This window comes from Grampus griseus (assembly GCF_964374135.1).
Source record: "Grampus griseus genome assembly, chromosome: 18".
Lineage (NCBI taxonomy): Eukaryota > Metazoa > Chordata > Mammalia > Artiodactyla > Delphinidae > Grampus > Grampus griseus.
Genome location: NC_139012.1, coordinates 56,854,398 through 56,868,600, shown reverse-complemented (window position 1 = coordinate 56,868,600; position 14,203 = coordinate 56,854,398). Strand labels below are relative to the sequence as shown.

At 44.6% G+C, this 14,203-nt stretch overlaps 1 protein-coding gene across 1 annotated transcript in view; it reads left to right on the top strand.

Moving 5' to 3' along the window:
• ENOX1 (ecto-NOX disulfide-thiol exchanger 1) overlaps nt 1–14,203 on the top strand; it is a 299,647-nt gene that overhangs the window by 269,332 nt on the left and 16,112 nt on the right. Inside the window, exon 15 of the mRNA XM_082675771.1 lies at nt 5,710–5,795. Within this exon, the coding sequence (XP_082531897.1) occupies nt 5,710–5,795 (86 nt within the window). The remainder of the gene's footprint in view (nt 1–5,709; nt 5,796–14,203) is intronic.

Genomic DNA, 14,203 nt, shown 5'->3' with positions numbered 1-14,203 from the left:
TGACTGATTTGCGGATACTGGAGAATCCTTGCGTCCCTGGGATAAATCCCACTTGATCCTGGTGTGTGATGCTTTTAATGAGCTGTTAGAGTTGATTTAGTAGTATTTTGTTGAGGACTTCTGTATCTATGTTCATCAGTGATACTGGCCTGTAGTTTTCTTTTTTGGTAAAATATCTTTGTCTGGTTTTGGTATCAGGGTGATAGTGATGGTGGCCTCACAGAATGAGTTCAGAAGTGTTCCTTCCTCTGCAATTTTTTGTAATACTTTCAGAAGGACAGCTGTTAACTCTTCTCTAAATGTTTGGTAGAATTCGCCTGTGAAGCCATCTGGTCCTGGACTTTTGTTTGTTGGAAGTTTTTAAATTATTGATTCAATTTCAGTGCTGGTGATTGGTCTGTTCATATTTTCTGTTTCTTCCTGGTTCAGTCTTGGGAAATTGTACCTTTCTAAGAACTTGTCCATTTCTTCTAGGTTGTCCATTTTATTGGTGTATAGTTGCTCATACCAGTCTCCTATGATCCTCCGTATCTCTGTGGTGTCAGTTGTAACTTCTCCTTTTTCATTTCTGATTTTATTGACTTGGCGCCCTCTCTCTTTTTTTCTTGATGAGTCTGGCTAAAGGTTTATCAATTTTGTTTATCTTTACAAAGAACCCGCTTTTTGTTTCATTGATCTTTTCTATTTTTTTCTAAGTCTCTATTTCATTTATTTCTACTCTGATCTTTATGATTTCTTTCCTTCTACTAATGCTGGGTTTTGTTTGTTCTTCTTGCTCTAATTGCTTTAGGTGTAAGGTTAGGTTGTTTATTTGAGATTTTTCTTGTTTCCTGATGTAAGCTTATCTCACTATAAACTTCCCTCTTAGAACTGCTTTTGCTGTGTCCCATAGGTTTTGGATCGTGGTGTTTTCGTTGTCATTTGTCTCTAGGTATATTTCTATTTCCTCTTTGATTTCTTCAGTGATCCATTGGTTGTTGCAAACACTTCTAATTGGTTTCCCAGTTTCCCTTTTGTCTATTCACCATACAGCAGCTTGAATGAAAATTTGAAAACATAATTCAGCTCATATCATGCCCCTGCTTAGAACCCTTCCATTGGTTTCCTGCTATGTTTAGAGCTTAATCCAGCCCCCTTAAACTGGGACCCTACGTGATCTGGCTCCCCACCTACCTCTAAACACATGCTACACCACTCTGAAGCCAAGTTTGTTCCTGCCACCCCATTTCCACCTCAGGTCCTTTGCACTCGCTGGTGCCTGTACCTGAGTCACCTTCCCCCAGGCTCTCTGTGGCTGACTCCTCTTCATCTGACACACGGACAAATTCACCTTCCTTGACCTCCTATAAAGCAGCCCTCCACCAAGCTTGAGGATACTCCCCACTCCTGTCCTATTACCTGTTTTGTTTTCTGCAATATGCCCACCACTCTCTGAACATATCTCTTTTTTTAATCCTTGCATTTATCGTCTGTGTTGCTTACCTAGAATATAAGTTCTCCAAGAGCAGGAACCTTGTCGGTCTGGGCCATGCTGTGTCCCTAGGACCTTGGCATCTAATTGCTGCTAAGGAAATGAATCAGTAAAATTCTAGCACTACTTGGTTAATTTAAATGTCACTCCCTTGGTCTCGGTGACATCTAAACGTGAGAATAAACTAGATGATTTTGGCGGGAAAAGCTCAGAATGCCTTTATGTGCTTGTTTACTTACAGTTGTATTTTCCACTGTTGGGAAGCCCATTCTTCAGTGTGGAGCCCTCGCTTCTCCATGGGACCAGCCAAGACCAATTCTTGAGTCATCCCTTTGGAGACCCACCCGTTCAGTAGTGGCTGAGTTCTCCACCCTCAGTTCCTAGTGTTCCTTTTACCCAGCCTTTACAGTGTTTATGGTCTTCCAGAGAACCATAAATAGTTTCCAATTCTGGGTTTGTAGCATTTTTCATTGGATTTTGAGTTACAACTATCCTTTTTTTTTTTTTTCCCCCATTCTCAGGAAATATCCCAGTTCCTTTAAAGGAGCTTAAGCAGAGACTTTAGCTTGATTGTTTAGGAAGCTTCCCCGAAGCGAATCTGATCCAGAGCCTGGGCCTAGAAACTACTTTTTCTCAGACGCCGTGACTGATGCTTCTGTGATGCCACTGGCATGGGCAGGATCAAGGGGGGGAGGAGGGGTGCAGTACTTGGAGGAGGATGACTAAGGGTGTTCCCATTTCCGCTGCCTCTCTAGCGATACTGAAGAACTTGGTTGCCATCCAGAGGAAGAGCTTGGAAAACCTTTATTTAACTACCTGCTTTGACCCCACATGTCTTTAGTGGCAACTGCTCAACTTTTATAAGGAAAAGCTAATGGCGTGTTAATATCAGCTACCGCCAAGATGGTTCTAAATGCTCTCCTAGGGAAAAATACTCATGTCCGGATTAGGATTTCTCATCTGATTTTAGAAAGATACATAGAAATCACATGTGCATTTTCCCCTTAGCTTTATGAGCAAAGTAGTTTCAATAAAAAGTTTCCATGCCCAAAACATCCAAGTTAACTCTGTCCTGAATTCATAACAGGATGAGTTAAGGGCAGGAATCACTGATGAATAATTCCTCGAAGTTACCTGGTATTTGAAAGAGTACTACATCCTTGGTTAGTACCGGTAGCAATTTTTAAGGTTCTTATTTCTCCTGATTTGTCAATAATAGAACAGTAGAAATTTTAAAGAAGTACACTGGCCATTCTCAGTTCTAGAGGATAAATTCATTCAACACACATTTATTGTAACTGTATACTATATTCCTGCTACTGAACCAGAACACACAAATACTGTCTAAGGGCAGAGTTCCTTGCGGTTACAGACCCAAGATTAGGACTGTGGGACAGTAAACAGTGAGGGAGGCCATCATCACAAAGGCAAGAAAAGCGGCCACCCCAGGTCCTCCCACTTCTGGTATCCCTGAATTTCCTCCTTCATCTTCTTAGGTCAAGAGTTGTCTGGGCTTCCCTGGTGGTGCAGTGGTTGAGAGTCCGCCTGCCGATGCAGGGGACACGGGTTCGTGCCCCGGTCTGGGAAGATCCCACATGCCGCGGAGCGGCTGGGCCCGTGAGCCATGGCCGCTGAGCCTGCGCGTCCGGAGGCTGTGCTCCGCAATGGGAGAGGCCCCAAGAGGCCTACCTACGGCAAAAAAAAAAAAAAGAGTTGTCAGCCACTCCCCCATAGCCCCCACCCCCATCCTCTTCTGAACCATCCTATTCATTCTATTGGAGGCACTTAACTAACTTCCTGTCACACTCCCAGGGGCATTTATAGGAGAGGCTGCAGGTTAGCCAGGAGATGTTGATGATTCTTTGTCCTGTAGGGATATTAACATAAAAAATGTTTTTCTCTATTTGCTGGGGCCCTGGGATACTTGTAAGGCTGCTCAAGCCCGTCTACCTTCTGAGATACCCCCTTGTCCCATGGGAAAAGCTCACACATTCTTGTCACCCAAAGGCTGCAGCACCCCACCGCCTCCCTGTGCTCGGCTGGCACAAAGCCAGCGGAAGTCCAGCCAAGGAAAGGAATGTGCTTCGCCGCCTTGCAGGGCTCCCCCCCCCCCCAGTCTCTACAAGCCGCTCTCTTGAGGCGCTCCCTGGGAGCATCGCATTTAAGAGAAGAGAAAAGCTTCTCACTGGGAACACCCTTGCCTTCTCACAAAGCCAGCCAGCACTGACTACTCCTCCCTTCCCCGTCCTCCTTTCCTCCTCATAGGGGGCAGGGGTCTGCCTACCGTTTGTTGGAGGCTCTCTGTGGAAAGCAGTAGACATAGCACCACTTGTCCTCTGCCTGGGACAGCAGGGAAAGCCCCACTCACCATCCTGAAATAGAAGCAGTTCCCCTTGGGAATTCCCTGGCAGTTCAGCGGTTAGGACCCGGTGCTTTCACTCCTGAGGGCCCAGGTGCAATCCCTGGGCGGGGAACTAAGATCCCACAAGCCACGCAGCATGGCGAGGCAAAAAAAAAAAAAAAAAAATCAATTCCCCATAAGAATTCTGCCCCCCCTCTCCCACTTAAGGAATGCAAATGGAAATGTTATTTTTTTAAATACTTCTATTCTCATTTATTTTCTAAGTAAATCATTCATGGGATTCTGTACTTTAACTCTTACTGGTAACGCAGTTACTTATAGTGCCACCTCACGAGATTTGAGAATTTCAGACACAGGGAAGTCGTTGCCAGGTCTATACAGTTAAAACATAAATTAACAAAGTGGTAGGAGGGGGACAAAACAATCCCACTTACGTATATTAAAAATGGCTATTTGCCACTTAAAGAGATTAAAACTACCATTGTTACCTTCTGTCATCACCATTATTTCATAAGAGAAGGACATTTTAACAAAAAACGAAGAACATAATCTCAGAATAAAACAGTAGTTCTTTATATTCCAGGGAAAAGGTCAGTCTCTGAAGACTGGGGTTTTAACTTTATGGAGAAATGTAACTAATCGTCTCTGTGTTCTTCATTTCACTGTCCACCAAGAGAACCCACATAAAAGCAGCGTTCTGAGGCTAGGTCTCGAAAGTACTTGTGTAGGCTCTGGTTCTCTGCTCTCAGCCTAAGGATAAACTGAGAACTTTTCTTTAGAAACTGACACTCATCCAGGGCATCGCAGGCATCACACCAGAGATCAGGGGCCGTGAGACCCTATCCCAGGTCAATCCAAGGCCACCGTGCCATTCATAGCATGACGTAGTGCAGAACGATGTGCTCGGCCTATGCTTGCCCTGTGGGTCTGAAGCCTCTGACCTTTGGCTTTCGAGCACCAAAGCATCACAATAAACAGAACGTTGAGGCCTTATCCTCAAATTTGATTCATCTCAAAGCCTGTTTCAGAGAGAAGCCAGAAGTGTCCGTCGGAACCCAGTTTCTTAACACATAGAAGGATACAGCCTATGGAGTTGACGTCCTCATTTTCACCATTTTGATTCTGGTTATAAGAGCAGGGAGGGTAGGAGGGTAGGAGGGTAATGCTTTTACGTCAGCCCCGACGCTACCGTTCAGCTTTTCATCCGTCAGTACAATGTTGACAGTTGAATTTCACGATGGAAAAGCCCTCTGATTTATAATCAGACTCCAGCCAAACCGTCCATTCCTGGGCCTTTTAAAATGATCTTGTAAATTACAGCAGCCAGAAGGAGAGAGCAGGCTGGCTCCCTTAAAACAACAGCGAGATCCAGGGGGAGACGGCAAGGATTTGTGCTTCCCTCAGTGGCAGTGAGGGGAAATAGGGATTAAATACTCTTTGTAACTAGCAGCTGTAATGATCAGGGGAATTTGACACAGCTGTAGGAGCCGTTTTCATACTGCAGAGTCTAGTGAGGGAAAGAAAAGGGATCATTTTATCCTTCCAATAACTACAATTTTATATTGACAAATCAAGCATAAAATTGGTAGTTGAAATGCTTCCAGGAGTCTTTGTTTAGAAATACCTTCATTCATCCATGTGTTTTCTTAGAGTCTCGCTTTTCCAACTACTGTCGTTCCAGGAGACAGTGTTCTGTTGGCCATGTTACCATTACCGTCTTCAAAATGTGCAGTTATTGAATGTTTGCCGAGAGCCGTTAGAAATGGCAAGACCACGACTCAGCCTGACAAAACTGTCCCTGGGGTCAGATGACGTTATTCACCTGAGACTTTTATTTGCCTCTCAATAATGTTCAGTGTTTGTCTTTTTAATTCAGGCATCATATCAACGTTTCTTCACGTCCACCCTTTTGGAGCCAATATAGAATATCTCTGGTCATACATGCAGCAGCTGGACTCCAAGGTAAATCCTTTTTCTCAACTTGCATTGCTAAAATGTAGCGTGTTGATTGCTGGCTGCAGGCTGAAGCCGCGTGAGCTGCGTTAGGGATGTAATAGCGTATGGAGGTTGATCTGTACTTCTTCACAAGAACTCAGTTTCCGGTAGAGAGTTGTCTTCTTTTCACTTGCTTTTGTCTCTGTAGAAAGAAAAGCAGTTATCGAAAATAACAGTTACTTTCAGCACATGCCAAATTCCTTTGAAAAGCATATGAGGGATTTAAAAGTGCAGGTTGGCCTGAAAGTTCCCACAACAATGGAGAAATCTTGTCAGGGCGACTGATGGGGCACTATCCTTAGACCATATTCTCACAGGATTCTATGTGAAGGGCTCCACACAATAGAGGAAAAATCACCTCAAATAACATAAAACTCTGATATGACTCTCAAGAAAACTGTATTAATGGTGGTATTTTAGGATCATTCTCCAAATGGAAAAAAAAAAAAAAATGACTACAAAAGTTCCTCTCAGCTATGCCCCTCGAGGGTCATACCCAGGGTCAGGACATCACTCCTCATTTCCGTGAGGCTAGTTTTTCTCCTCTGCAGACCAGCTACCCTCCTAGCCCATTGGGGTGTTTGTGCGCCGAAAGAGAAGGGACAGAAAGAGCTCAATTTATGTATCAAATTCCAGTGAACAGTGAGAGGGGCCTCTGTGAAAATCAAGTGATGGCATTAACCAGTACTGCCTTGGGGAGCCCTGGAAGGGGACAGAGATGCTAGGCCTGTCACTGGGCAGTTTGCTAAGTGTCCTGCTGAGAAGGAAAATGGAAGTAAGAAGCTCTTCCATAGAGCACAGCAAAGCGCCTGGGATGTGCAGGACCAGGCCCACAGCTCGCTGACCTGAATACACACACATACAGTCATTCTGAATCTTCAGTGGTCAGTATCAATTACACTGCTACACTGTCATCTAATTTTGATTCAGATGATCTTACCCATTCACAATCCCACAACCGCCTGACCTTTCTTTTTCTTTCTTTTTTTTTTTTACATCTTTATTGGAGTATAATTGCTTTACAGTGGTATGTTAGTTTCTGCTTTATAACAAAGTGAATCAGTTATACATATACATATGTTCCCATATCTCTTCCCTCTTGCGTCTCCCTCCCTCCCACCCTCCCTATCCCACCCCTCTAGGCGGTCACAAAGCACTAAGCTGATCTCCCTGTGCTATGCGGCTGCTTCCCACTAGCTATCTACCTTACGTTTGGTAGTGTATATATGTCCATGCCGCTCTCTCGCTTTGTCACAGCTTACCCTTCCCCCTCCCCATATCCTCAAGTCCATGCTCTAGTATGTCTGTGTCTTTATTCCTGTCTTACCCCTAGGTTCTTCATGACATTTTTTTTTCTTAAATTCCATATATATGTGTTAGCATACGGTATTTGTCTCTCTCTTTCTGACTTACTTCACTCTGTATGACAGACTCTAGGTCTATCCACCTCATTAGAAATAGCTCAATGTCGTTTCTTTTTATGGCTGAGTAATATTCCATTGTATATATGTGCCACATCTTCTTTATCCATTCATCCGATGATGCACACTTAGGTTGTTTCCATCTCCGGGCTATTGTAAATAGAGCTGCAATGAACATTTTGGTACATGACTCTGTGATTTATGGCTTTCTCAGGGTACATGCCCAGTAGTGGGATTGCTCGCTCTTGACCTTTCTAATGGGTCTTATACTTCAGCTTTGAGAGAAGTCATCTGGAACAAAAAGTGTTTTTCAGGCATAGAGATCCATGCCCTCTTATTCTCCTGCAGCTGGTGACAGGGTAGACCATACAGAGTGAGATGGAAGGAGGAGACTGGAAGAGTCTTGACGTTCAGAATCGTGTTATTGCCTTCCCTGTGGCCTCCCCTCACTTCCGGGGGGGAGAGGAGGATGACAGAAAACGGTCCTTTGAACTCAGATGAAATGAGGAGGAGTGATACGATGTTACTTTGTTGAAAGAAAGCTTTGAAGGCCTACTTTGTTTTTCCTTCTCCAATACCATTCTTCATAATATCACCACTACCTTTGCCTGGAGGATTAAATGAAAGGCCACTTGCACCACTGTACTTGGCATAGAGTAAGCCCTCAAGAAATGATTCCTATTGTTGCTATTATCCTTCCCTTGTATTGTTGACATTGCTTTCCTTCCCTTTCTGGAAATCCCAAGTGGGAAGCCTTTGTGAAAAAGCAGTGGTTGTTTCCGTATGAGCTGAAATGGCCAAGGAATCCACTCATCATTCGTCTAAGAATTGTAGGGCTCCTGTCTCCTCTGGCCCATCAGTGCAGGTTGACGATCTGTATGTCTATGAAATGCGCTTGCACGTGTGAGTTGCATACGGTGTGTGTGCGCGTGCACGTCCAGGTATCATTGATTATTTGATGGGTAGGAGCTCTTGTTCTATTCTTCCCCGCAGGACGGTGTCCATCATTCACTCGCTCGGGTGAGATCTGTGTGGTCTCCCTCAGTAAGGAGAGAATTCACACACCTGGTCTCTGGTCCTTAGATGATGGGCCTTTCCGGAAGGGATTCGGTCAAGGGGAATTCCATTTCATCTCAGACTGATACCTTTATTTTAGAAGATAATAAAGAAGGTATTTCCCTCACAGAGGAAATATACAGGGTCCCGGTCTCTCCCAGACAGCCCTTCACCTCCTGGACAGAATGCTCAGTGGAGCTGTCAGATTCTTTCCTCACGCCTGAAAATATGTCAAAACGTGTTCTGACTAAAACTCCTGGGTGCCAGGGATTGGACCGAATATTCTTTCTATCCCAGTGAGGCTGACAGGATACTTAGACTTTTTAATCCAGAGAGCAAATTACTGCTATATCCTGGAGTTCCATATCCTTGGGGCTTTAAGCAGAAAACAAAATAATGAGAGGTTTGCCCTCTAAGTATCCACCAGGGCCTTGTACCTGCACCGACTGCCAGAAGGTTCATAATCCTGGAGCTGCCGCCAGACCCCGACGCTGAGGTTCTCCTGCACAGCGGCCAGGGGCACCTGCTCTCGTTAATCAGAAACGAACAGGGTGTCGGGGGGATGCTGCATTAAAGCAGGGGACTCGGCCTGGCCTTCGCAACACAGGAGATCTGCTGACTCTGGTGAAAGAGCTTTTTAAAAATTCCACTTAGCACAACACAGTTTCCTTGAGATCAGACAGCATCACTATTACCACGACTGTTGTTAAGATAACATTTAGATTCTGCCTTCCCCTGTGCTGACGGGAAGAAGGAAAGCAGGCTCAGTCCAGCCTGTAACAGAGCCGTTTTTCTTAGGATTTCCCCAAAGGCCACAGCTGGGTATATGAATGATCAGAAATGGAAGGGGAGACAGGAACTGATTTAAATTAGTCTGGGCATGTAAATTGCACATGGGTCCCTAAAACTGTGTATCCCCAAACAGGCCATTTTCCAGTTACATACTATTTCTGCTCTTGAGAATGATATTTGCATATTACTTTTTCTCCTCTGCCTCTTCTAAACCACTCTCATTCGCTCAGCTTTCTTGTATCAGAAATATGTGACCAAGTCAGAAAGTTGCATTCAGAGGGAGGCAGGGCCGTGGTGGTCAGAGGAGATGGCTTCTTGAAGCTTTGCTGAGTCAAAACTCATGCCTTGGGGGGTCTTCCCTGGTGGCACAGTGGTTGAGAGTCCGCCTGCCGATGCAGGGGACACGGGTTCGTGCCCCGGTCCGGGAGGATACCAAATGCCGCGGAGCGGCTGGGCCCATGAGCCATGGCCACTGAGCCTGCGCGTCCGGAGCCTGTGCCCCGCAACGGGAGAGGCCGCAGCAGTGAGAGGCCCGCATACTGCAAAAAAAACAAAAACAAAATACTCATGCCTTGGGCACGGGCAGGTAAGCTCTTCCACGCAGGCAACACTGTCTTGAAAATGGTTTCTGATCAGTATCTAGAACCTCTCACATCAGCCCAGAGCCGTTCAAGGTCACTCACTGATCCTAGGAAGGAAGTCACATTTGAACAGCAGCAGATGAGCATTTTCAGTCTTACAGTCAAGAGGAGGGAGTCCTCTGCTCTTCCCCCAATTTATGTATCGTCTAAGAGATTAAGACCCAGTTCTCCGAGTGTGTCTGGCTCCCGCTTCTACATACCGGCAGCCTCTTCCCAAAACCCACGAAGTGGAAGATTTGATTCTGAAACCAGACTCAATGTAATGTGGCCACAGAGACTGGAGTTTTCTAGAAAGAGTTGCCATTTTTGGCATGACACCGTGTCTGGTTGGGCGCTCGTGAAGTGTTCATTTCCCACCAAAGGGGCCAACCATTTGCATTTGTATACTAGAAGCATACCTCTGAAACACAGACTATCTTGTCAGTTCCAAGGAGGTTCAAATCAGCCTTAATTGAAGGGCATTCTTTCCCAGATGACAGCTAGCTAGGCAGTAAGGTTGGAGAAAATGTTCCAAGTGGTGTTTGTAAGATTGCCCACCTGAATAATCTTTAATAGCATGTATATTCTGGTGTTCTCCTCAATGGCCACCTGTCACAGTATGTTAATGAGTGAGTGAGTTTTCTGTTGCTTAGACAGGCTATCGTGAATGTGTTTTCTAGACATCACAGCACCTCTGGAAAGCATAAGGCATGTGAAACTTCGGAGGTAACGAGACTTCCATCTGGCTGTGGGAAAAGTGGAAAGGAAGCTGCTCTTTCACAGCAAGAGAAATTGACAAGGTCACCAGGGACCAAGTCACTGCTTTCCACAATCTCAGCACTGTCTAGGGACTAGGCAGAACACAACGGGGAGTGGCCAGGGCACAAAAGAAATCTAAGAAAAGACCCTGCTCTCAAAAAGCTTGTAGTCTAGGGGCTTCCCTGGTGGCGCAGTGGTTGAGAGTCTGCCTGCTGATGCAGGGGACACGGGTTCGTGCCCCAGCCATGGCCGCTGAGCCTGCGCGTCCGGAGCCTGTGCTCCGCAACAGGAGAGGCCACAACAGTGAGAGGCCCATGTACCGCAAAAAAAAAAAAAAAGCTTGTAGTCTAAATGAGGAAATGGTATATTTATGAACTAACTTGAGAATCAGATGTCAACTAATAAAGTGCTAAATTTGGCAGGCAGATAGATACTGAGTGAAATAGGAGTTGGAGAAGGGCGAAGTACATAAGGGTCATAACCACCAGGCGGTGCCCTTGAGTCCGTGTTCATGCTCCTGGTTTCCTCTGGGGCACTTCAGCTGTCCTTGCTGCATGTCTCCCCTTTCTCCTCTTTCTCTCCTTCCTTCCTTCCCTCATCTTCCATCCAGAGCCTTCCTTTGCTCCTTCTAATTCTTTCCTTCTGTTTATCTTCTTCCTTCTTTCCTGTTCTTTTCCTCGTACCTCCTTGCCTTCCTCCCTGCTCCTCTTCCTTCCAGTCCTTTCCTTCTCTTTTCCTAAGTCCTCACTTCTGTTTATCTTCTTTCCTTTTTCCTCTCATACCTCTTCCTCTGTGTCCTTCCTCCTTCCCCACCTACGTTCTGTATCTCTCTCTGCAGATGTTTGTTGCAAGGTGTCTGTGTGATCTGCCCAGGGATATGAGGATGAACAAGATTTAAATGTGCGCTAAAGGCTAACCGTCAGTTTATCCTATGGAAGGAAATCTGGTTTGGCAGTTGGCTTCTCTGACTCTCCAGCCTTGACAAAGCCTGTGTCGGTGTCTTTTCAGTCCCCCAAACAGGAACCGCTCTCCACTTGCCTCCCTTGCCTGACCGATGTGGGGCATGGAGCCGACCCACCCGCATAACAGTTGATTTATGCCGGCCCGTGTCAATTTATACACATGCTTAGTGGCCTGGCAAGGAGGCAATGGGCTTGAGCTAGTGTCAACAAATCAGAAAATAAGTCAGATTACAAACTACCTCAGTGGTATTGCCACCACACAAGCCCCTCGGTTACACGGAGCCTTTATTCCTTCTCATCTTTCCTTTTCTTTTTAATTAGAGCAAATCAATCCTTTCTGCAAGAATAAATGTTAGAAAATTTTAAACAAAATAGGAGTGGAGGGATCCACTGACAACATCAAAGACTAAAAAGACACAGACCCCCAGTTTCTTAGAATAAAAGCCAGCTGGGTACAAGGGTAATAAAAGCATCATGTTTATGAGAGTCCTCCCCAGTTTCTACAGCACCACTACACGGTATATGGGAAAATGAGATTTCATAGTCACGGCACGTTTCTGATCTATATCGTAATCCACACGGGACTCTCTTAGCCACGTGTATCTGATTCGCCTCATAGTATCCTTGTGAGAGAGCGGATCCAGTGCTGCGAAAGCAGGGCTGGATTCAGCATCAGAAACCCTGCACTGAGTTCTAGTCCCTCCACTCACCAGCTGGGCCAGCAGCAGCCCTTCCCTGGACCGCGGTGTTCCATCTATGACAAACAGGAGCTTAGAGAGGATCCCTGACCTCAGAAGGGATATGGGGAAGGGAATCCTGCACACCTGGTGGGGAAACGGATACCTCTCACTCTGAGCTCAGCCAGGGAGCGCTGGATGCTTTGTTTATGTGATGACTCCATGACGCTTTCAGGTCTCAAGACCAATGGCCTTGAAATGATTGGTGGGAAGAGAAAGGATATTGTGAAGGCAGTATCACAAGAGCTGACACATTTTTATAAGGAAGAGAAGAAAACAGAATTAAAGTCAATGAAGATATTTGTAAAGTAAAAACTCTTTGGCCATAGGGTAAAACAGTGGATAAAACTGAATTTTCTCTCGACTTTGTCTTGGAGATCCCAAAATGTCACATGTTGTATAGGTTATTTTGTCAGGGTAGGGAAAAGGTTTAGAAACCATCAAACTAACATGAAAGCAGTTTCTCCTTCATTTTTCTTCTCACATGAGATATAAACATCTTTAGGGAAATGCTCTAGAATTTAGCTGAGCACCTTATTAAATGGATTTTTTTTTTCATCAGGCTCCTTTTATTGGTTCCCGAATAGAGTTGTCCCTTGGTATCTGCAGGGGATTGGTTCCAGGAACCCCTGTGACTACCAAAATCCATAGACGCTCAAGTCCCTTATATAAAATGACTTGGTATTTGCATATAACCTATCCATCCTCCCTATACTTTAAATCATCTCTAGCTTATTTACAATAATATCTCATCGTGGTTTTGTTGGCATTTCCCTGATGATTAGTGATGTTAAGCACCTTTTCATGTACCTATCGGCCATCAGTATATCTTCTTTGGAAAATATCTATTCAGATCCTCTGCCCATGTTTTGATTGGATTATTTGTATTTTTGCTATTGAGCTTATGAGTTCTTTATATAAGTTGAATATTAACCCTTTATCAGACATATGCTTTGCAAATATTTTCTCACATTCGGTAGGTTGTCTTTTCATTTTGTGGATGGTTTCCTTTGCTGTACAGAAGCTTGTTATTTTTTTTAAATGGATATTTTAGATGGGATTTCATTTGAGGGTGACTGCTCCGTAATTGTGACACATCCCTGTCCACATTATTTACATCTTCATGGCAGAATCAGGCTGTTACCTTGTACTACCAACAGCAACTGAGAGTTCACTACTTCTGAGGACACCAATTTTCATTATGCTCATTTCTGGCTAATTGGTTATTCAAACTAAGTAATATGAGAATTTCAAATCCTAGTTTCACTACTTCTTAGCTGTGTGACCTTGGACAACTTATTTAACGTCTCTGTAACCTTAGTTTCACTGTCTATAAAATGGGTTTTTTTATGGGCTATAACGTGTGTTAAATGACTTAATATATGAAGAGCATTCACAGCAGTATCTGGCACACAGTAAGTGCTACTGTTGGCTGCCGTTTGTTTTGTGCTTAAAAGTGCACAGAAGACCTAGTACATTCTCTCAGTTTGAGATCTTTGCCACAACCTAGTGGACAGATGAATTTTAAATGGCTTGCCCGAAGACCGGTGCTAATATATGGTAGGGCCAGCACTCAAATCCAAGTCCTTAGAGCATCTGATGAGCTTCTCTCCAATTCCCTTGTCTTGCAAATGAGAAAATACCCAAAGAGATTAAGTGACTTAGGCAAGATGGTGAAGCTGGTTAATGGTCATTCCTTGACTGGAATCTGATCTTTTGCCTCTACATTTCTTTCTTCCAGCAAGTGAAAGGTTTATTTGCTTGTTTAATGAATTTTTTGATGAGATAATACACTTAAAGCATGTACGCTGTGCCTGGCCCACAGCGAGGACTCAGGAAGTGGTACCTACCTATTTCCTGCTGCATGCCTTCTTCTGCTTCCTTTGTGGTTGAAGTCTAGGCTCAGGTCAAAAGCCACCATGGAAAACAAGATGTTGCTACTTTCCAGTACAGGCGAGCCAAGATTCCGCAAGATTTGCTTGCAAATTTTTGGTGAATGGTTCAGGAGGGGATGCCCAAGCATTAGCA